Genomic DNA, 25,123 nt, shown 5'->3' on the forward strand with positions numbered 1-25,123 from the left:
TGCACATTTTTGTTGCCCTTTGGATGTAGGAATTTTATATTTCTAAATGCATATATGAATAAATTAGAGAAAAAGGAAACCAATGAATTGGGCGTGCAACTAAAAAAGCTAGAAAAAGAACAAATGAAAAATTCCCAATTAAATACCAAATTAAAAATCTTAAAAATCAAAGGAGAAGGGACAGCTAGGTGGCACAGTTGATTGAGTACTGGCCCTGGAGTCAGGAGGACCTGAATTCAAATTCGACCTCAGACACTTAATAATTACCTAGCTGTGTGACCTTTGAGAAGTCACTTAACCTCATGGCCTTGCAAAAAACTAAAAAAAAAAAACCAAATCAAAGGAGAGATTAATAAAATTGAAAGTAAGACAACTATTGAATTATTAAATAAAACTAGTAGTTGCTTTTATTTAAAAAACCAACAAAATAGATAAGCTTTTTCTTAATTTTATTTTAAAAAGAGAAAGAAGAAAATCAAATTACAGTCTCAAAAATGAACAGGGTGAATTAACCTCTAATGAAGAGGAAATTAGAGCAATAATTTTGAGCTATTTTCCCCAACTGTATGCCAATAAAAATGACAGTCTGAGTGAAATGGATGAATATTTAAAATAATATAAATTGTCCAGATGAGTAGAAAAGGAAATAAAGTACTTAACCCTATTTCAGAGAAAAAAAAAACAAGACATCAATGAACCCCCTAAGAAAATATCTCCAGGGTCAGATGGATTCACAAGTGAATTCTACCAAACATTTAAAGAACAATTAATTCTAATACTATATAAACTATTTGGCAATATAGGAGAAGGGGTCCTATCAAATTCCTTTTATGACACAAATATGGTGCTGAAAACCTAAATCAGGAAGAATCAAAATAGACAAAAAAAATTTTAGGTCATTTTACGTAATGATTATTGATGCAAAAATTTTAAATAAATTATATCACCAAGATAATGTCTTGGTGGGATTTTTATCAGGAATATAGGGCTGGCTGAACATTAGTAAAACTATCAGCAACTATCAGAAATCTTATGACTATCTCAATAGATGCTGAAAAAGTTTTTGAAAAAATATAGCATTCAAATAACTTAACCCTAAAGAATTGGTGAGGGGTAGGTGACTATGTAGAAAACTAAGCCTGGGTTCAGGAAGACCTGAGTTCAAATCCATCTTCAGATATTTACTAGTTTTCTGATGTTGAGCAAGTCATTTACCCTGTTTGCTTCTATTTCCTCACTTGTGGAAAGAGCTGATGAGGGGAATGGCAGATCACTCCAGTGTCTTTGCCAAGAAAACCCCAAATGACATCTCAAAGAGTCAAAAACAAGTAATAGATTGTGTTCTGTCCATTTTTTTTAACTCTCTGTAATGTTTATATTTCAAGTGTGTTTCTTATAAACAATACAATGTTTCATTCTCCTTTCTAATGTATTCCACTATTGTCTTGTTTTATGAATGAGTTTCATTCCTTTCACAGTTATGCTCATTACTTGAGTATATATCTCTCCAACCTATTCTCTTAATTGAACAACAACAAAGACCTCCCAGTGGAAGAGACTCTGGGTTTAAACAGGATTGTATATGGACAACTTTCACCAGATTGTTTGAACTAGAAAAATGCGGAACTCATAAACTTAAATTTTTGTTGAAATGAATGAATGAATGTTGAAAACTACCTTTGTGTATAATTTAAAATATACGATAAAATAATAAATAGAAAGATGATAAAATTCTCAAAGTATACAAAGCAGAATTTAGCATCTTTCCTCTTTAACCCTCTCCTTGACTCCTTCCTTCCTGATTACTTGTTGAACTTCACGAGTTTGGCCTTAATAAAGAATAAAACGAAAATGAAAAAAATATATATAGCATTCATTCCTATTTTTAAAAAAACCCACTAGAAAACAGGAATAAATGGTTTTTTTTTCTTAAAATAATGAGCAGTATTTCTATAAAACCATCAGCAAGCATCATATGCAATGGAGATAAGCCAGAAGTCTTCCCAATAAGATCAGGGAAGAAAGTGTATTAGAAATGTTAGATTTAAAATAAAAAAAAATAAAAGAATTAAAATAGGCTATGAGGTAACAAAACTCTCACTCTTTTACTATTACTTTGCAGCATACAACAATATACTTAGAGAATCCACTAAAAAACTACCTGAAACAATGAGCAATTTTAGCGAGTTGCAGGATATACAATAGATTCACATAAATTATCAGCATTTCTATATTTTTCCAACAAAGCCCAGAAACAAGAGTTAGAAAGAGAAATTCCATTCAACACAATGATAACCAACATAAAATATTAGGGTGTCTACTCTCCAAGATCAACCAAGGTATCATATAACTATGATTACAAAACACTTGTCATAAATAAAATGAAATCTAAACAACTGGAAAAATATCAGTTACTCATGGATTTGACTGAATTAATTAATAAATATGAAAATTTTTACCTAAATTATTCTACTTATTTAATGCCTTACCAATCAAACTACCCAAAAATTATTATATAAAGGTAAGAAAAAATAACAATAAAATTCAACTGGCAGGAAAATAGTTTTCTACATGTCTACATGTAATTGGGGGAAAAAGTTATTAAATAAACTAACAAAAAAAAAAGAATTTCCTTCTCCCCTTCCTCCCTGGGTATCCATATTTGAATAAGGCAGCATGCTGTTTTGATTTGCAATTCTTCAATCTTGAATAAATGACTCATTTTATTAACTGATCACTTAGTTAGTCTGGATTTTTCCAGGTTGATAGGGTCCAAGCAAATGGTTGAGATCTTTGGGGAAAAAGAAATTTAAAAAAGACCTATATGGAGTGGCTAGTTGTCACAGTGGATAGAGCACAGGCCCTGGAATCAGGAGTACGTGAGTTCAAATCCAGCCTCAGACACTTAATAATTACCTAGCTGGCAAGCCACTTTACCCCATTGCCTTGCAAAAGAAAAAAAAAAGACCTATATAATCAAAAATATTTATAGTAGTTCTTTTCTTGAAATTGAGGGGAGGCCCATCAATTGGGGAATGGTTGAAAAAATTGATGCATGTGATTGTGTTGGAAAACTATTCTGCTGTGAGATATGATGAGTAGAATGCTCTCAGAAAAACCTGGAAAGACATCAGTTGACGCAAAATGAAAAGTGCTGTGTACAAAGTAACAGCAATATTGTAAGATGATCACTTGGAAATGACTTAGCTATTCTTAGGAGTACAATGGTCCAAGTCAACTGTTTTATATTGAAACATGTTATCTAACCCCAGAGAAAGAACTGATAAAAGCATAAAAAAGAGGAAGAGAAAGAAGTCCCAGTATAGGCTTTTTTCCTCCCTTCTCTGAAAAGTTGTAAATATGCAAACATCATTTTCTTGTGTTTGTTCTTTAGATATGACAGAATACTGCTATTTTAAATCTCTTCCCCCTCCTGGGTTTTGCTATTTCTCTTTCTCTTTCATTCAATTATAACCTTAGTAGCCTAAAATGTTGATCATGAAAACCAACTTTAAAGATGGGTAAGTGGGAAGAGTAAATACACTCCTAAGAGAAAGAGATAGAATTGGGACATACTCTGACTTGTCAGAGAGAGGGAGAAAGGAGATGACAAGTGAATTCCTAACTCAAATTTAACTGTTTCGATTCTGTGCTGGCTTCTCATAGATTGCATAGAACCTCGGTATTTATTGTCCCTCTGACATTGTCTCCTTTCATGACTCCTGGCTTACCCCTAGGTCTGCAGCATGGCTCTCCTTTTAGATTACATTCTGGCTTCCTAATACCAGGTTTGATTTTTTCTGAACTTTTGTGCTAAAATTATATCTTGCTCTGGTTGCACTAACCTCACTTTCTAATCTATATAATAAATTTATCTCAAAAAGTAAAACTGTATTTGAAAATTGTATTATATATTAACCAAAATTCACATCCTTAAACTATATTTAAGAGAATCAAGGATAATTATCCAGGTCTTGCCATGAGGACCTTTTGGTCCTGTGAAATGAAAATCTCAAATAAATTTTCTGACATCCACAATAAGACCCAGAACACCAAATGTTACTGATAATTTTGGAAAACTGTGTATATATTAACTTTGAAGTTTTACTGACAACTTTGAGTTAATTTGGATATGCTGTATTAATAAACTAACCCCATGGTAGCACAGAGTTAGACTGTCCCTTCCAAAAAGCCCTATAAAAGTGAGACTTTAAGCTCCTACCTACTTCTTCCTTCCACCACCATCCTATCCTGACATGTACTTCTCTGCCCCTTTCAACACTATTCTCTATATTTTCTGTACTATTTGCCCTGTATTCTTTATCAATATGTGATTGCAACTTCATTTCTGCTGCCAATTTGATCTTTCTCAGCAAATGTCCCCCAAAATTGGGTGTGCCGGTTCCCATTTTATAATTTCATAAATTGATTAGCAAATCACTATTCTTTCCAAAGACCTCAGAATAAGATTATATCTCCTTAATAGGTAAGAAAATCCTAATTGATTGAGTACTGGAATGATTTGATTGGGTCAGACTACTGTAGATCTGGATTTATAGAATATCAAGTTGTAGAGACAATTTTAAAATTCCCTGACCAGAAGTATGACAGATATGTTCATATGACTCAATATGTTCGGGAGCAGAAGTTGAGACAGTAATTAGAATGGTTAGAGTTCCCAAACTCTACCCCTCCAATAGAATTTTTAAATTTTGGTATGAAGACTTCCAGAAAGATAGCCCCTCCTAGAATTGGAATTTCTTAAGACAAAAATCATGGTCAGAAAGCACATAGACCCAAGCATAGAGGAGCAGAAAGAGAATAGGTCATGATAGTGAGGAGACAATTTGATTCTCCTTCAAATACTGTGAATTATTCAGACTGTAATATTCCAGTAGAAAAAGGATTGCTTCTTCGGTAATCCCAAGTATCAAATTTTTTCTTGGGGAGTCAAAAATCCCTAGGGTGGTACCACAAATCTAGTGGTGCAGGGAGTTAGGGATATAGGAGATTTGTAATTGGAAACAGATTTTGTAATCCTATATACTGTTAAATTTTGTAAAAATGTTATCAACTCCTGTGATATAAATTGACACCTATTGTTCCTTTGTTAAATGTAAATTTGTAATGTCTCCTTATTCCCACCCAGGAATTTACAATCTTTTACCTGGTATCAATCATGTAGAGGGGGAGGGATTTCTCCTTTGCCCACAGTCTCCTGACCCTGCTATACCCAGATGATGGGCAAGACTAGAAAAGCCTGGCCTGGACTCCCCAAGTCTCAAACCAGTCATCTCTCCATGACTGTCTCTGTCTCTTCTCTGTCTCTTTCTCTCTCTCTCTCTCTGCCCTCTCTTCTCTCTAGCTGTCTTTCTCTCTCTGTCTCTATGTCTCTGTCTCTCTGTCAGTCTGTCTGTCTCTCTCTCTGTCACACACACACACACACACACACACACAAAGACACAGACAAAGACAGTCCTAGTCAGTAATAAATTCTGAGTGATTTTATAATCCCAGGGCTGGGTGTGAATTCTTTCACCATTCAAGGCCTCTCAGTCTTAAATTTCTGTCACCAATCCAGGCAACAGGAGGAGACCTGGGTGATTCTCTAACAAATCCAAGTTTGTTTGTTTTTGAGTCTGGAGGACTGTGTAGGTTTTTGAGGGGAAGTGAGAGAAATAATTATGGGGAAATCCAGAATTCTACCTTTTTCTAGAATTCTCATTTCAAAGTTCACTGTCTTGAGGGAAATTAGGAGATGGATCAGACTCTATCCAATTTTATAAAGAATTTAATCTAAGGTGGGGAAGCCCCTTGTGTTCTATTCAAGTTTATGTTCAGGTGGCTAAAATTTGATTAGATTGCCCAAAGTTAGATATAGTCTAAATGCAGAGATAGTCTCTTTGTCCAAGAGTGACAAGGTGTCACTCTCTCATTGGGGAGCTCACTTTTGACTATAATATTCATTCTTTTATTGTTAATCAATCTGAGTTGATTGCCACCTCTGCAATATTCATGCCCTGGAGTCAGGAGTACCTGGGTTCAAATGCTGTCTCAGACACTTAATAATTACCTAGCTGTGTGGCCTTGGGCAAGCCACTTAACTCCATTTGCCTTGCAAAAAGCCTAAAAACAAAAAAAAAAACTAGCTTTATTAATAAAACTATTAATTAACCAGAAATTATCTCTTGAAACTTTGAAACCTCATACCAGAGAAGGAAACAGAATAGTGAAGTAGGGGAAATACTGGACTGAAAAATGTGTTTTATAGTTAATCCATTTCCTCTGCATAGACCTGGTACCTTACATTAACAATGAACCCCCCCCCCCCCCATTGCCCAAGCTATGAAATGAGGTCAATGAACTTTTAGTAAAGTATCTTGCATCTCCCTGCCCCTAGGCACAAAACCCTATCCTCAAAACAATGGATCCCTGCCTAAACCTGAAAGGATTAAGTCTTTGAGCTACAACTCCTCATCTACATATCCCTAATTATATCAATGTATACCTAACCACCTTATCCCCATTATCCCTAGATAAACCAAATAATTTCTTACTGGCCCTATGCCCTTCTTTACAATTTATGCCCTGATTGTCTTCCTTTGGGAAACCAATCTGCTCTGGGGAAGTGTGATTTCCCCAAATAACCTCCCAAAGCCCCTCTTCCCTTCTTTATTATCCCCTGATGCTCAATTTCCTTTGGGAAGCTAGCCTCCTCTTGGAGAGCATCATCATTCAATTAATCTCTCATCATCATTTAAATCATCTCTCATTTCCCTATACCTTTCCTTATTGCCATCTGCTATATTATATATATACCTAGATCTAGATCTATATATAATTATATATAGTACTACACTACTTAAATCTTTTTGTCTCTAAAATGTCTCCTGAGTCAATCTTTTACATGAATTCTTTCATGTTCTGTCCAAACTTTTAGCTGGTTACATTCCCCCCAAAAAAACAAAATAATATTGACTTCTTATGGGTGAATGAAGCCTTTACACCATTTTGCATTTTATCTATAGAAACCTAAAGACCTCCAAAGCAACTGAAGTCAGAAATCTAGTCAAGTACTTCACACACACACACACACACACACACACACACACACACACGAGTCTCTGTAGGACCTGGGCTACCTCCCCTAGCAAAGAGTGACCAAGGTAGATAGGCTTTAAAAAAAAAAAAAAAGAGTCATTTTGTAGGGATAGGGACAACTAGAAGGAAACATAACAGTCACTGCTATTTGCTCAGTGGAGGAAAAATGTCAATTAACAGGTATTTGTGAATATTTACTTGGTGCCAAGCATGGCCTAGGTGCTTGGGTACAAGTACAAGGAAGGAAACCAATTCTACTTAGAGGGACTTAAAAGGTAATGAGGAAGACAGTGACAAATTAGTAGACCTCCCTCATAAAGGAGAGGAACAAGAATTGGACCTGTTGACCACTGTGGTCCAAGGATCTCTCAAACTCCCTTCTGCCATTCCAAGGGCAGATCTGGCTATTTCTCTGCAACTTAAGAGTCTTCAAGAGTTCCTTGGAGTTAGTGAGCTTCTCAGGGCCAGAATATATCAAAGGTGAGATGTGTTTTTCTACCTTTAGGGCTAATTGTCTATCCTATACTACTTATAGGAGAAAAGACTGACATTGAAGAAAGAGGGTCAATCCACTTCTGGTACTTATCACCTATATGACATGGGGTAAAACACAACATCCCAGAGTCTTAGTTCCTCATGTGAATTAGATGGGTTCTTAGGTTGCTTTCTGTTCTAGATCTCACAAAGAAATTGAACCATGTAACAACAGTGCTTAAACATTAGCCTCTCAAATGATTGTACTAGTATTGATAAGTTAATGGATTCTGTTCTAAACATTTTTCCCTTCCACTTTTTTTATTATTGTAATTAATTTTATTCATCCACTTGCAAGTTTATAAGATCCACATTTTGTGCCATCCTCCCTTCCCTTCACAATCCCTATGACAGTGACCAATCTGATAAAAGTTGAACATGTACAATTATGTTTAACATATTTCCATATTAGTCATGTTGTGAAAGAGGAAGTAGAACTAAGAGGGAAAAAACCATGAGAAAGAAAGAAAAAAATATAAAAGAAGTTTTAAATAGTGAACATAGTATAGTTGCTCTGCATTCAGACTCCATAGTTTTTTCTCTGGATTTGGATGGCATTTTCCTAACAGATCTCTCAGGGTTGTTCTTGATCACTGAACTTCTGAGAGGAGCAGCATCCATCATTGATGTTATGTTAATGCATACATAGTTCTCTCGGTTCTAGTCATTTCACTCACCATCAGTTTATGCAAGCTTTTTCATGCTTTTCTAATGTCCAGCCACTAATGATTTCTTTTTTTTATTTTTACATTTTATTTTATTTTAAATTTTACAATTCTTCCCCTAATCTCACTTCCCTCCCCTCACCCCCCCCCAGAAGGCAGTCTGCTAGTCTTTACACACTAATGATTTCTCACAGAACAATAGTACTCAATAACATTCATGTAACACTCATGTACCCTCAATTGATGGGCATCCCCTCAATTTCCAATTGTTTGCGTAGCAAAAAGAATGCGTAAATACTTTTCTACAACCTTCTTTCATTCTTTATTGCTTAGCATTCCCTTTCTTGTGTGAGAATAAACTACCTGTTCCATATCTATATTGAATATTGGATCCTTTCTTTTTTCCATTTTTTTGGAAGGAGATTATAGATTAGTGCCAAAGGTGGATTTGTTCCTCAGGAATCTGAGGTGAGGTTGAAAAGAAGCATTGAGGAACTTTAATTACTCTACTGAGAAAACCAGCAACACTGGAACAAGGAATCCTGGACAGACTTCAAGGGATAGGCTCAGGATGCCAGACTCTATGCCCTCAGCCAAAAGGTACCTGGCAAGCCATGGTGCTAGACTATACAGGAACTATAAATTCTGAGATTCCCAGGAAAACTCTGGGAGATGGCAAATGAGTCAAAGACATGTTTTTGTTTTCTTTTTTCAATAATTCCCTCAAATTGAATCTAGATACAGAAATCCAGAGCTCAGGCTATAAGGTACACAAATGTTAGCTGAATTTGAAAGTGTGGACACCCTACACTTACTAGAAGCAAATACTGACAAATTCATATTAGATCAAATTTTGATCATTTAGATAAAGTAATTGGTCCAAAAATACATGTATCACAGAGAGAGAGACAGGTACTGAAGATAGGCAATTAACTACATTCAGAATTGAATAGATCAAACAGGATTGTATTTAGGAAACTACCATACTTTCAATGATTCCCAAAGTTCTCCAAGACTCAAGAGCCTATTTTAAAATTCTATTATTTTCTGGATTATTGGACATGAATACAAATCATGTGTAGAGATGTTAAGGTAAGGGATATCATTCTATACAATCATGATATGAGGAAATCCTATCATTTAAGGTGTTTAATAATCAGAGACTTTGCAATTGCCCTTTCAAATAGGGTAATCAGTAAGTCATCCCAGCTGCAATAAATACCAGCTGACTCTATAGTTTTAAAATCTCAAAGAATAATTTGCATATTGTACAAATGATGCTCCATTTGGCTGAGATCAAACATTTAGTCTTCCCAAGGGAACTGCTTTGTTGCCTTTTACATGCATGTATAATCTGTCTCCCCTTCCTCCAAACTGAACACACAAAAAAGAAAATGTTTATCCTAAACATGGTCCAGTGAAACAAATTCTTACCTTGAAATGCATAGCTTTCTATACTAAAAGTTCATTATCTTTCTGGCAGGAGGTGAGTGGAATGTTTTCCCCCATGTTTTGTTTGCAATGATCACAGTTCTAAAGTCTTTAAAGGTGTTTTTCTTTATCAGGTTGTTATCATTGTATACATTTTTCTTAGTTTTTGATCTTTTCTTTCTTTGTCAATTCATGGAGATTTTCCCCATGTCTTCTAAAATTGTCCATTTTCTCATTACTTAAGGCACAACATAATGCATTTTTAACCTTTTCTAATAGGCCTCCCTCCACCTAGTTTACAGTTTTGAATTTTAACAAAAAGATTGGCTATATATTTGAATATATATATATCTTTCTACTTTGTCTTTGATCTATATCCTGCTTTTTTTTTTTTTTTTTTGTGAGGCAATGGGATTTACCCCCAGGTCACATAGCTCTAGTATCCAGTAACTAAGGCTGAATTTGAACTGAGGTTCTCTTTGTGTGTGGCTTGAGGTGGGAGAGCACATTATGTAAAATAAGTAGAGGGACTACTTTAGTATGTTTGAGGAGCATCAAAGATGGACTTTGAAAGTCCTTTAATATGAATACAGGAGTTGGGGAAGCAAGAAAGATTGAGAGTCAGGCTCTGTCTGAGTTTACTGAAGAAAGCAGGAGTGGTCCAGGAGTTTGGCAAGCAAGGACTGGGATTTTGATTAGGTAGTGGCTATGCTGTGACTGAGAGGTGTTCCTTCTCACCCTTTGCTCCACATTCATCAGACAAGATGATGGGAAATCGCAATACTCCTAGTCACTTTAGGGCTCTCCCTCTACCACTAACACCTAGTGAGTAAACTCTCTTCTGAGATTCACTTTTTCATCTTTCCTCAAACTTCCCCAGGCATTTGTAAGAGGCAGAAACTAAGTTTAGCAGGAAAGGAAAAGATTTAAGATGAAAGCAAGTGTTGTTGCCTAAGGAGCAGGCAGTGAGAATCATGGAAGGCAGAGGGTGGGTTGAAATGAATGACAACTAAGAGATCAGGCCCCGACTAAAGGTGAAGGGAGTCTGGAGGGATCTGTAGTCCCTGAGATAGGGAGATGGGAGCAGGGGGAGTGGTTAACCATGGATTAGACTGTTAGATTTCCATAAGGGTTTGGACAGTGAGGGAGTTCAGCCTTCGGGTTTAGCTCTGGGAACTAAAGAAATGATACACTTTTTCCTATCCGGCACCAAATCTGGAGATCTAATGGAGGTTTTTCTCTTTTCCCTGGAAGGGCGAGTCTGGGACTTGACGGGTGTTCTGTCTCTTCCTGGGGCGGGCAGACCAGTGTTCAGTGGAATGTTGTTTCTTTTCCCCAGCGAGACCAGGCAAGATCAAGGAGGCACTTGGCATAGAGACGCCACAGACCTGCAGGCTGCAAGCAGGCATGGAAGACGAGGCAAGTGAGCTGGGCTGGGGAAGGGGCTCCAGGACGCCTTTCATGCGAAACCTTTTTGTACAAGTTGGAAACATGATAGCTGTGACGCGTCTGTAGGACGTGGGCCCCTCTTCTGAGTCTCGGAGCTCAGAAAAGCCTCCCACGCCCCTGCCCCAGTCCGGAATTCTAAGCCTCGGCCCCCGGCTGCACCCCCCGCCCAGTCCGGCTAGGGCAGTCACGACTTTCCCCGGACAAATAAAAGGCGCCGGGGAGCGCGCCCGCCGGGGGTGGCCCGGCCCGGGAGTGGCCCGGCCCGAGGGTGGCCCGGCCCGAGGGTGGCCCGGCCCGCCGAGCCTTCCCCAGCCACGCACGCGGGCCCGCGGCGCCTCGCAGTCCTGCCGCCGGGAGCGCGGGAACTACGGCGATGTGCTCCCCTCCCCCACGCCCTGGGGATTTGGAGTCGGGCGACTCCCCCGCCTCCCCGCTCCAGTTCTCGACCAGTCAGAGGCCGCAGCGGCGCAGCGGTCGCCATGGTTACTCTTTGTGGGCGGCGAGTGGCGGAGGCCGCGGCGGGGACCGTCACTCAGCGGCTGGCTCCGCCCCTTTCCTTCCTTGAGGGCCCCGCCTTGCCTCCCTTCCCCGGGCGCTGAGGAGTCGCCGCCAGAGCGGGCTTTGGAGCTCAAGCCGTGAGTAAACTGGGGCCCCCGAGTCGGAGCCCGGAGCCGGGACGGCGGCCGAGGCGGCTTCAGGTGAGCGCGGCCGAGGCGGGGGCAGGACGCTCCGCCCCGGGTTGGGTGTTCGGACGGGGTTGGGGGGTTACGGGGCACCCCGGTGATGGGGGCTGCGGCTTGCTGGAGGGGGCGGAGGCCGGTCCGGGAAATCAAAATGGCTCCCGTCGCTTGGCTCCCCTCCCCCCGCGGCCGCCTCCTGCCCTTCCCCTCCCCCTCTGTCTTCTCTCCCTTCCTGGGCCTCTTCAGCCCGGAACCGGGGGCGGGAAAGCCCGGGGCCGCGAAGCCCGGGGCCGCCTGGGCCCAGGCCTTTGTGCGGCCGGGCCCGAGCCCCCGGCGTCGCCGGCACAAAAGGAGCCCGCCCCGGCCGGGGCCCCCGCCTTTCCCGCCCACTCCCTCCGGGCCTCGGGGGCCGGCCCGGCTCGAGGCCGAGGCCGCTGTCGCGGACCCACCTTTTCCTGGCTAATCCCCCTATTTCTGTTTCTTTTTTTTTTTTTCTTTTCCTACTTGCTCGTAGATTTCTCATCTCGTCACCCCTCCCCGTCCCTCTTTACTGCCCCCTCCCATATATATATGTGCGTGTAGCCCACCTAGCCGAGCCCGAGAAGGCCCCTCCTCGGAGCAGAGGCACACGGCGGCGCCAGTTTCAAATGGATCCCGGGGGCCGCTTCCGCGGCAGAACAAACTTCCCGCTGTGGAGGAGGAAGCGTACTTTGAGTAATGGAAACTCACTTCTACCAACCATTGTAACTCCATCCAGAGCCGCTGGTGACTTCTTAAATCTCCAGCGCAAAGGTCGCGTTGCCAAGTTTCTTCCCAAAATGCAATGAATTACTAGTGAAAGGACGAGATATGCCGGGGAGGGCGTTCCAGTTTCTGATGGGAGAGGTGTGCTGTGGTGCTGGTGGTGGAGGGTGGTCCTGGTGGTGGTGAGGGTTTGGGTGCCCCAGGTGATTGGTTTTCTTTCATTTGTTAGGCCCTTTCCGGTTCCTCAACCCCTATTATTGGCAATAGTCCTAATAGGCTTTGAAGTTTGCAAAGAAGGAATTATTTTTTAAAGTGTTTTAAAAAATTACATGGATGTTGCTAATCTCACATTCTAGGTGCCCCAGGCAAAATCCTGGTCTATTCATCAATCTGTCAGTACTTCAATGAATTTTATTTATTGGCACAGGAGTTTTTACCTATATTTGGTCAAGGAAAGGTATTGTATCATTTCTTGTGAAGTCAAGGTTATACTACTTAAAAAAAACAACTCTTTTTGTTCCTCACAGCAGCTTTCTGTGAGTAAAGGAGGTCCTGTAACTGCGAATCAGATGTACTAGGGGAAAGAGATTATCAATCTCAATTTGGGCTTTCATAGCAAACTCAGGACCATAAATGGGAGGCTGTTTCTAGAATAAGATGTTAGTTTATTCAAAGCTGCTGAAATTGGCAGTAAGATGACCAATCCTAAAAATAGCTTATTTGTGTAATTGAGGATTTATATGGACCAAATCATTAAATTGACTTGGATTTTAAACATTGTGATTTGTGTAATTTAAAGTTTGCAAAGAAGGAAAATTTTGAAAAAGTTTTTAAAAAATTATATATTGCATAATGCTAATCTCGCATTCTAGGTGCCCCAGGCAAAATCCTGTTATATTCATCAATCTGCCAGTGCTGCGATGAATTTTATTTATTGACACGAGTTGTTAATCAGTATTTAGTCAAGGAAAGGTATTGTATCATTTCTTGAAGTCAAAATTATACTTTAAAAAAAATTTCTGTTAGTAAAGGAGGTGTTGCAACCAAGAAGATAAGACTTTACTTATTGAATCATTGGATTAGGGAAAAGAAATATTACAGTATGGGCTTTTATATCAAACTGGGACCGGGAGGCTGCTGCTAGAATAAGATGATATTTTATTTAAAACTCTTAATATTCAATCACTGCTGAAATTGGGGGGCTTAAATGGACCATATAGTTTGAATATTATGACTTGGATCTGTAATCCTACTATTCAACAAAAAATGCCACTGTAAGTTTTTTTGTTTTTCTTGAATTCCTTTCAAGTAGCAGTAGATGTTTTGCAGTGGGAAACTTGAATTTCATCATAGCAGCACTTAGCAAAACCTGGCCTTGGACTGTTGTCTCTTTAATTTAGTCACTCTTAGAGTTGTAAGTGATACATCTTACTTTATGGAGAATGGTGATCAACCTTGAGACATTTTAGTAAAAGGCATGCATTGTGGCTTGCTTTTTCAGATGCTGACATATGGTGAGTGTTCAGTTTAAGTGTCTTTAATTTTGTTTTTAAAAGAATTACTTGAAATTTTATGGAACAGTTCTCCTTCCCCATCCTACAGTAGGAAACAATTGCACTATTAGAATTGTGTCCATATAATCTGGAAATACAAAGATTCCATCACAAGTAGTTGAAAAACCTGGTGCTTGTACCTACTACTTCCCTTTCAGTCTTTTTAAGCTGACCAGTCAAATGGAGACTGACGACAGGGAGGGAAATAGGATGTGGGAAGAGGACAGTTCTCACAAACATTTACTGGTAAGTAAACTTTATTTTTATTGGTTTCCACTTGCCTTGTCCTACTGTAGTAACATGTAAAAATAATAATTAGAATAGGAAATTTTCCAGAAAATGAAATAATTAAGACATCAACTTATAGTCTGTCCCAAAGAAGTATTAGACCAAATAGACAACCCATTAAAATATCCTTTTTTTTTTTCCTGACTATGTTAGAAAAGTTTTTTGCTAGATAAGGAAACGTCTGTTGTCTGTTATCAAAATAGGTCAGTAACTTTTCTGCATTTTAAAGTCTCAAAATTTTGTAGGACACAGTTTAGGATTATGTAGCCAATGTGTATCAAAGTGAGGTGGAATCTCAAGATTTTTCTAGCTTTAAGGCCAATAGTTCCCTTTTCATAATACCACATTGCTTCTCTGTGGTTAACAGTTACCTGTATTTTTATGTTTTATAATTTGTTTTGTTGACAGTTAATGTCAACATTGTAAAATTTAGCTCTAAAAACAGTAGCCATCGAGACATTTATTTACATGATCCTATCTTTAGGGAAAAACTATCAAATTTCACATGTATGGGGGAGGAAGGGCTTAATTCAGCAGCTAACTTTTCTGATTTTGAGGAGTGTTGTTTTGTCATCTTTCAGTTTCAATAAAAATTTGCTTATTAAGTAGGTTCTCTACCCAATCCTTTATCCCGTTAAATAGGTAAAATGGATTTTCATTTTCTTCTTGGTAAGTAACAAAAGTGAATGAATCTTTTTTAAAAGGACTGATTTACCTGCAAAATTTCAAAAAAAGTTCAAAAATCAGATAGTGGAGTTTTAGCAATCCACCATCATTAGCATACATAATCCAAAAGCCTAGTAACTTGATTTGGGGGTATTTTCAGTCATGTTTTATTTACATAATAAAATAAGACTTAATTCCATGTCATCAATTGATAGACAACTGGATCAACATGCCAAACATTGATAACTCATGCTTTTTTAATGTCTAGTGATTGTTGCTTAGATTCTACCTCTGGGAATTAAAACTTAGCATTATGTCATATTACTATTTATTAAGCACAGAGCCTAGCATATAGTACTTATAAGCATTGTAGTTATTTTAATAAATAAGATCTAGCCCCTTCATTGAGTTTAGGTAGAATATGATACAGGGTGCTATGGATTCATAGTAAGGCATGTAAGACATTTTTCACTTTGTCCTCTCTGTGTTACTCCCTTTTTCATCATGAAATAAGTAGTTAGTCCCCATGCTGTTTTCCTTTCTTCTCCTCTCAACACTCTACCCAGATCTGCCCTAGCTTCCCCAAGTAATCCTTGTTCCAAAGATAGATTGAAATTCTAAGTTACCAGGTAACAACCTCTCATGTTTTGGAAGGGGAAAAAAAATCTGAAATAATTGATAATAACTCGTGAATAAAAAATCCTCAAACACTACCAGTACCAGATTTTTTTAATTCATTAAAAAGATTGCTCCAGGGGAGTACCTGGATTCAAATCCCGTCTAAGACACTTAATAATTACCTAGCTGTGTCGCCTTGGGCAAGCCACTTAACCCCATTGCCTTGAGCAAAAAAAATCTAAAAAAAAAAGATTGCTCCAGCTGATAGAATTTCAGTGACAAAGTGAAAGGAAAAACTTAGGTTATTTGTAAAGGATCTGAATTTTGGATCAACATATCAGACACTTGCAGACAGTCTGCTTGTGGGCTTCAATTTCCATGAAATGCACCTAATTTTATATAACCTATGAATGCATAAATGTGTAGTACATGTGCTACTTTGAGTTCATAATAATTGGTTTTTGGAAGCATTCAGAATAGAGTTCTACATTTTATGTTACTGTAACATGTAACTGTAAATTAAGCAGGAATTAGTACATAGAAGCAAAAATCAATGTATGCTTTCACATTTTAATTTAAAGCAGTTATATTGTCTTGATTAACATTGAAAAGAATTTGGTATATGGAGATTACACTTCTACAAATAAACTAGACAAACTAGATTGAGTTTCTAGCTCTGGGATCCAGCTGCTATCATCTAAACACTATAAAGTCCTTTTTGTCTTTGGATTATCGAGTACCCACTATGACTTCAGATTTAGTAAGTAGAATGCTAGCTATAATAAACTACTTTTGATCTGAAATTTTCTTAGTAAAGACCTTTGAGTTTTAACAGTTGGACTTTAAGAAATTCACAAGACTTTTAGTGTGCTTAGAGATAACCAAAAGAAATACCATGGATTTTTGCTAAAACAGATGTCAAACTTACCTTCAAAATTCTGAATCCAGGTGAGGCCTGAATCTCAGATTTAAGAATAATTGAGAAATGTTTTAACAAAGAAAAAATGCAGTTTATTGTAGATAATGTTAATTTGTGGTTTTATAAGTTACCCCTCCTGCAGGGGTCATTTCTGTTTGCACTTGATAGCAGTGTTTCTAAAGTACTTGTTAGTCAACTGATAGTTTTAGAATTGCATTTTAAAATGCTTATTTTAAAGCATTTTAAAAGACCTCAAATAGTGAAATGTTTATCTCATTCGAGTTTTTATATTTTTTGTATTTAGTTAGGTGAAAGGAGTCAATCAAATTATGCCTAGCAATTTGGAGGAAAGGGGTACATATTTGTAAATCAATAGGGACAGGATGTATTTGACCCCCTGATTACACATAACCAAGTTGCTTAATTCTAGTGTGTCCCATTTTCTTCTAAAAACAGACTAGAAGATCCCTAACATACCTACCAGTTTTAAATCTTTGATCCTGTAAAATAGAACATTTGTTTAGAAAACACTGATAGTACATTATAGTGGGTAGTTTTTTTTTGTTTGTTTTAAATGTAGTATTTCCAAAAGTTAGAGGAGGCAGTGTGCCTTAGGCAATCATTTGTGCTGGCCTTGGAAGTCCAATCCTGCCTCTTGACAAAAGTAGACCACATGACCCTGGGCAGATCATTTAACCTTTCAGGGCCAGGCAGGAACTGATACTGGTCTGCACTGGTATTATTACTTAAGAGCTAGCTTTTTCCTGACTGATAAAATTAGAGTTATTTTATACATGTCCATTATGCACACATACACACAAAAAAATGTAGATTTTTATCCTCTTCAAAAATCATTTTTGGAGGCTTATGTACTTGAGTACTTTTAGAATGTTTTGTCTTTGCTAATATTTTGGCATTGATTTCAGGGTCTGTGGCAAATCCTTGTTCTTTGAAGGTGGGTTTATTTTTTGGGACTAGCCAAATTGGGTAGTGTTAGGGAATAAGATAAGTGATTTAAGCTGAATAACACCACTGTTCTTATTTTTGGTCAACAACATCCATAGTATAAAAGTGTTGGAGTAAGGAGGTGCAAGTTCAGATTTTGATGATTAGTAGCAATTTGACCATGGGATTCTCTTGAGTTTCTTTTTCTTATGTATAAAATGATACACTAATCATAAGTTCTGTGTCTAAATGAGTTCTCAGTTAATATTACAGTACTTGCTTTGTGTCAGATACTGGATCAAACATTTTACAGTTGAGGAAACCGATGCAAAACAGATTTTTGAGTGATTTTCCCAGGCTCACACAGTATCTTGGGGCTAGGTTTGAGCTTTTAAACTGACTCTGTTAATAATTCCCAAAGAGAATTACATATTTAAACTCAGCAAGCTTCACCTACCTTTTATATAAAATTGACATGTAATATTTTTGGGCTTTCGATTTGCTTTACACATTTTGTCTCCTTAGAGCCTCATAACAAATCCTGTAGGATGACTTGCAGGTGATTGATCACATATAATTACAAGTGGGATTTTAATTCATTCTTCAAGTCTTCTGTAATTGCTCTCCCCTGTAGTATGTGGCCTCAATTTAGGTGATAGGAAGTACCAAGAAGTGTCTAGTGTGCAAAGTGCTATATTAGGTACTGAATGGGATAAAAAGTTGAGATAAGACAATTCCTCTCCTTTAGGAGCTTAAAAATCTAATACACTTTGGTCTTTTTTTGTGTGTGTGTGATTTTATTTATGTTTGGGGTTATTTTGGGGGGGGGGGGCTTTGTTTGGTTTAGTGTTTTGGTTTTTTTGGCAGTTATTAAGCTTAAGTGACTTGCCCAGGGTCATACCTGCTAGCAAGGAATTAAGGTCCTTATGACCCCAGGACCACTATGTCACCTAGCTGCCCATACACTTTAAGACACAGACAGTGGCTCTACCCAAGCTCTACGCAATAAGTATTTGTCCTTAGTCAATTTTTGAAAACATACTTTAGTATACATAGTAAATAAGGTTGCAACAAAGATAATTGTCCTTGTAGAATTGGTTGGACCCTCAGTAAAGCATCTAATTGCATTTTGTAGACCAACTCACTTTTTAAAAGAAAGTAAGATGCCCCTCTACTAGATTTCATAAGGTAATGAAATTGTAGAGGTTGATTATCTAAAAAACAATGCCATAAATCTTTAGCGAGGTGTAAGAAATTTATTTTTAAGACTGCTCTTGAGGTTTGTAATTTCATAATCCATTCTTACACAACTGATTGGTTACCCTCATTTGCAATCAGAATAATAGGGTGGGAAGATGCTTAAGTGGACAAGGCAACAAGAAATATTTGTTGGGTCATGATTCAGGGTTTACTATTCTAATAATTCATAATTTCATTAGTTTGATTACATTATGACTTGGGAAAGAATTTGATTTAAATCAAATGTCATAGCAAATCTCTCATTGGCAAGACTAATCATTTTTATCCACAAAATGATTTGTGATAACTTTCATAATCTGTAAATCTCTTATTTTAGAGAATTTAATATTTGTATTACTTAAATATTATCAGTGAATCTCGATGCATGATATTATTTTGGTTACTTACTCCATAGGAACAGCTGATAATCCTGCCATCCCTTATAATTTCATAATTCTAATCCATTATCTCTCCCATTTTAACATTTGTTCTTCTTTTTGATATTTTTCACATTTTATAGGTCTGGTGACCTATTTTTTTATCCCTCATTCTCACTATATGACCATATAACCAACCATTCCCCCTTTTTTGATCATATAGTTTTTGGATGTAAAATGGCTTAAAGTATTGAGTTAAGAAAAATTTATGTTCTTAGATAAATAATTTGAAATGAGAAATTGTGTGTATTTTTTTTACCACAGTACGTTAGGTAGATAAAAGAATACAAATAACATTGTTTAAATAAAATATAAACTTGCCTATATTAGAAGCATGTATGGTTGACTTGTAATAAACAATTATTTTAAAATTCAGCATGTGACGAGTTCTTTTTATTCATGAACTAGTAATGACTAGCAATAGCACTTTTATTTTGAATTCCTGAATTGATTCCTCAATTTAGAATTCAGTGAGAGAAAATATATTTTTCTGTTCATGCAGGAGAAAAGTTGTTCTTCATAGCTGAATTGGTAAGTCTGAGTTCTTAAAGCAACAATGAGGTAATTCTTGAGAATTGTGATTGTTTTTGTGAAAAATAGATTTGCTAGTATTAAAGAGGAATGACTAAAAATATATCAAACCATCAGCTTTTATATGCTGGGTTTCATAATATCTTAATATAAATTTAAATGATTTTAAGGTATTTTTAATTTGAAAACTTCATATATATTTGAATATATTAATGTTAATATTATTTTGGTGAATTTTATGACATGCTTGAGATTAGTTGAGGTTTTATTTTATTAGATGTCATTTTTTTGGTGAACACTGGAGAATATTAATACTGACTTTTTAAAGGTCATGTCAGTGACCTTTATTTTGTTGTTTGACCTGGTTTCAAATAGACTGGATTTGTAGAATTGGAGCTTTGAAGGAAATATTTTTCGTATGATTTTAACACACTTTTTGTATTTGTTATTTGTATTACTTTTAATATCTTAAGGTTGGTGTATACACTATTAACATGTTTATATAGGATATTTCTTCATGGATTAAATTTCACAGTAGCAAGCCAAACTAATAAGGTAAGGAGAGGAGATCAAATAGTTTGGAGGGCTTATTTGTAGTTCTTTTTAGAGTAGTTAGAAGAGCTAAAAGCACTTGTGAAATTTTTTTCTGGAGCTTAGTTTTAATGTTTTATCTTTTTCTGTCCTTCCTTAGTACTTACTCTTATTCCTTCAAACATTTATTGAATGCTTACTATGTGCAAAGTGCTGTGGAGAATACATAGATGAATCAGGCAAATTTCTGAACCTCACGTGAAGAACTGGCCATAACTTTTTCAAAATGCAAATGACAGACACGTTTTTAAATGCCTAGTTAATTTTGTTCTCTTCCTACCAAGGTAGGTGTTACATTGCCCCTTAAAGAATGTTTGTCTAATTATAGTTGCCATAGAGAAAAGAAAGGGGCTTTTAAAAGTACTCCTATTTGAGTACTCAGGTACAGCTGATAAGAGAAATGGATTGAAGAAGTATTTTACACAGGAAAATGGTAGAGCGGAAAAAAAAAGGTTGGCATTTGAGTCTGACTTGGGTTCAAGATTTGATCCTATCGCAACTTCTTCTGTAGCCTCAGGCAAGTCTATTAAGATTTCTGTGCCTCTTTAAAATGAAAGGTTTGGATGAAATAATCTCTGAGGCCTTTTCTATCTCTAAATCCTATTCAATAACCTTTGAAAGTGTCATGTTGATTAGATTAGAAAGGGAAAGGGGATGATGACAAGAATGTGGGAGACAATCAAATTTGGGAAATGCTCCACGTTTACAGGAGAAATGGTTTAATGGTTAGGACCAGAATTGTGTGAAGAATGAAATAACTCAAATTCCAAGTTGATATCAACTCAGATTCCAAGTTGATACCAAATTTGGAAGATGATCAGGAATCTTAATAATTTTGCTGCTTCGAGTTTGAGAATTAATGATGAATTATCTTTTTTTTTTTGGTAAGAAACTTGCAGTCTCTGCAATGTAACAATTTCCTAGAAGTTTTGGAGAAATAGAAATAATAGAACTCAGTTATCTGTGGGTATCTAGGAGAAACTCCTCTCTAAAAGCAGCACAGTGGTTAATTGTCAGAATTTTTATTACAGAACATCTATTTTGCCATTATTTGCCTTAATTTTTAAAAAGCCTGATTTGTTGATATATTTATTGACTATGTTTTCTCATTAATCATATAGTATGAATAGTGGCAACTTGGTGTAAGTGAATATTGTTGGAGTTGAACTTCAAGTTGACCTGGGTTCAAACTCTGTATCTGTTAAGACTTAAGAATTATGGTGGAAGAATTTACAAGACATTACTGTTTCTAATAGTTTAGGTTTATGAGAAATTGACATAATAAAGATGCAGATGTTAAAACTGATAATTCAGAGGCCTTGTTGCCGCTTAAATACTTTGCACACCTTTTGTTAGAGATGGCTGTGTAGGTTAAACTAACTCGTTTTTTTATTGTAGAGTGACTTATCTTGGACAACCTGTTTTATTTTCATCATTTGTTAAACATTTTATTTATCCAATAATTCCAAAATATATAGCTCTCTTCAGAGCAAATCTAAAGCATTAATTATACTGGTCAGGAAGCACTTTTTAAAAAAATCAACTGATTTTATTTGCCCTATTGTACAAACTGTAGACATTAAGGAGAAAATGGAAGTTTTGAAAATAATTTGGAAAATATCTGATTATTAAAGTGTCTTTTTATTTTGGTCTATTTTTTGGGGGGGGAGGACTTAAGACCCTATTTAGTTATACCTAGTCTTCAAATGTATCTTCTATTAATAGGCATAAACATCTGTTTTCTGTGTAATATGTAAAAAATTTTACTACCTTGTTAATTGTTTAATTTGAATGTTGGTCCCACTGTTTCCAGAGGATTATTAATCTACTCATTTGTATCCTAACAATAAATTATTTATGTTGATTAATCTGACACTATAGCTTTGGCCTAAAATGCTTATATGTTTTCATAATTCAAAAAAAATTAAAATTAAACTAAATTAATTTATTTGGTTTCAACAGGACACAATGTTTGCAAGAGGAATAAAGAGAAAATGTTTTGATGGTGAAGAAGATATTGAAGGAACCCTGGCTGGTTTTAAGTCTGTTCCCTCTTATAATCTTCAGCGGCAGTCACTTCTCGACATGTCTCTGGTAAAACTTCAGTTGTGCCACATGCTTGTTGAACCTAATCTGTGTCGCTCAGTTCTTATAGCAAATACTGTAAGACAAATTCAAGAAGAAATGACCCAGGATGGAACTTGGCAAGTGATAAATGCTCCGAATACAGGACAGGCTTCCCTAGATCGCCTAGTATCAACAGATATCCTTTGTCGTTCAACAAAAGAACAGGGTGAAGGGAAACTTGTTCCAAGTTATAGTTTTTCAAAAGACTTTGAAGATATCCAGTCCCAAGATGTTATTTCTGATCTATCCACAGTTACATCAGTACAAGCCCCAAGAAACCTTCAAAGTAATGTTTGGGAAATGGAAAACCCTCAAGAAAATAGGGGAAACTTTCAGAAGTCACTAGATCAAATATTTGAAACTTTGGAGAACAAAAATCCTAATTCTGTAGAAGACTTATTTTCAGATGTTGACAATTCTTATTATGATCTTGATACAGTATTAACAGGAATGATGAGCAATACAAAAATGGGACATTGTGATGTGCTTGAGAACTTTTCATCTCAGACAACCACAAATTCTAACTCAAATTGTAAATCTGATATAAATGAGCTTGACCATATTGTGGAAATCCTTGTTGAATCTTGAAATGGTTAACTACAAAGCATGATTCTTTGAAGAAGTCAAGAACATTTGAAAAGACAAGCCTTCAAATAGTTTACTATCAAATGTATAATGTAATCTACATAAAAGATAAAAAGCACTTCATTTTGTGAAATAGTATTATCTTTAAAGTTAACAAGCTACTTGCCTTCAAATTTTGGTTTTCCACCGAAATTTAAATATATACTCTTAGTTTGCAGGGTATGAATCTTCCAAGGTTAGGCTTAGTGTTCTTACTTTTTCTTCCTCAAGGTAGGGAAGGGAAACTGGTACAAATGAATTCTTGACTTTTCATTTAATGTTTTTTCAGGGCCTATATTTAAAACGTCTAGTTGCCCAGATTCTTTTACATTCACTCTTTTTCAGTTTCAGTCATCAGCCTTCAACTTTATTAGTCTAGATAGATTTTTTTTTTAATCATTTTGTACTTCTGTTTGGGGCAGTGTTTTGCCTCTTAAAAATATATTTTTGAAATTTTTTATACTTTTTATCAGTGTTTAGATTTTTCCAGCTATTTTCCTAAAAGTATATTTTTACTATAAATGTCCTTTCTGCTGCTACTTCAGTAACTTTTTCATAGCATAAACACTTGGTTAAAAAGAGTTTTGTTTTTCAGAATGAACTATGTCATATAGTTCAGTAAATTGTAAATATACATCATGCTTTAAAATGTAAGAGCTGTTTTCATAATCATGTAGTGTTTTATTAAAATTGAGAAACTTGTATCGCTTTTTATACTTGAGCATTGTTAGGAGATTAAAAAAAATTGCCAATCATAGATAACAGTTCTATTAAAGCCATGTTTCATGTTAATTCTGAATATAAATTATGTAGGGTTTTATTTATGTATATTTATATGTAAATGTCATCACATTGAATTGTTTATCATTGAAATCTAGGGTCAAATTTATGTGGGAAAACTCTTGCACTAATTACTGAGTAAAGTGTTATTGGGGCCTTTGATTCTATCCTTGTTTTACCTAAATTAGTCTGTCTCTGGTGTTTTCTGTATAGCTCTCTTCTTCCTCTGAAAGATGATTATTTAGATCTTTTGTCTACTTTTAATAAGAAATACATTCGTTATAGAGTGTATTTAATAAATTCGTCGAGGAATCCATTTAGGAAAGGGTAGTTTAAACATTGTTAGAATGAGAAAAGTTGTATTAAGCTGTGCCTGGAATTTTTTCAGACTGTAGTCTGCTTGAAATAAGAGATTTGCATACATTTGGCTATGGCATCTCATCAAATTTTGAAGAAAATATAGCCAGGATGGGAGGGTGGAGTTAACAGTAGCAAAAACAGAAAGATTTGGAAAATGGAATCCAGACTGATAAGTGCAATGAGGAATAAAAAAAAAACTTTTACATTTATTGTTATACAGTTTTTCTGTTCCCATATAGATTGGTATAGTGTCACTTCTAATACTTTCAGATTTCTTGTGCATATGACTAATAAGTATTTTAATATGAATATTCAAATTTTGTAAATGTTTTGTGGGTTTCAAGAAAAATGTAATTAAACATGATTGGCAAAATTCTAAAATGTGGATTGATTTAAACCATGAATTAGCATAATTGTGCGTTGGAAGTCTTCATGATCTTTATTGATTTTTAAAATAAAATGTTTGACTAAAAATTTGAGATGATTGAACTGAAAAAAGTTCCATTTTTTTTGTTAAAGAGTGAATGCAAGTTCTGCTGATTAACATACATAGTTTATGACCCTGGGCGGTTTTCTAATTCTCCAGTTGCAAATGGATCTGAGTATTCTCCACCAATTTCCCCATACCAAGGAAATCTCCTACCCCCATCAAGCATTTATTAAGGGATTACTATGAGCTTTCCTTACTGTGCACAGTGCTTTCATATATATATATATATATATATATATAAAATTTGGGTTTTCACAACCTGTGAGATCAAATGAATCTCATTTTGACAGCTAAGGAAACAAGGTTAGATAGGTTGAATTATCTATCATCCTGGGCAAACTAGCTGTCTTT

At 36.2% G+C, this 25,123-nt stretch overlaps 1 protein-coding gene across 6 annotated transcripts; it reads left to right on the forward strand.

Moving 5' to 3' along the window:
- The first annotated feature begins 11,727 nt into the window (after positions 1-11,727).
- On the forward strand, positions 11,728-24,761 carry CDCA4 (cell division cycle associated 4). 6 transcript variants are annotated; one of them, XM_074213483.1, is made up of 4 exons: positions 12,559-14,403; positions 19,772-19,800; positions 20,492-20,675; positions 22,354-24,761. In XM_074213483.1, exon 4 carries the CDS (start codon positions 22,360-22,362, stop codon positions 23,104-23,106), a length of 747 nt encoding a protein of 248 aa, XP_074069584.1. In that variant the 5' UTR covers positions 12,559-14,403; positions 19,772-19,800; positions 20,492-20,675; positions 22,354-22,359; the 3' UTR covers positions 23,107-24,761. The 6 variants fall into 6 exon arrangements, with proteins under 6 accessions (XP_074069583.1, XP_074069586.1, XP_074069584.1 ...); XM_074213487.1 differs by lacking the exons at positions 19,772-19,800; positions 20,492-20,675 and having other exon boundaries at positions 12,727-12,745; positions 13,477-13,576; positions 14,316-14,403; XM_074213482.1 differs by lacking the exons at positions 19,772-19,800; positions 20,492-20,675 and adding an exon at positions 11,728-11,878 and having other exon boundaries at positions 14,316-14,403.
- Positions 24,762-25,123: the final 362 nt, after the last annotated feature.

The sequence above is a fragment of the Macrotis lagotis genome, chromosome 1, assembly GCF_037893015.1.
Source record: "Macrotis lagotis isolate mMagLag1 chromosome 1, bilby.v1.9.chrom.fasta, whole genome shotgun sequence".
Lineage (NCBI taxonomy): Eukaryota > Metazoa > Chordata > Mammalia > Peramelemorphia > Peramelidae > Macrotis > Macrotis lagotis.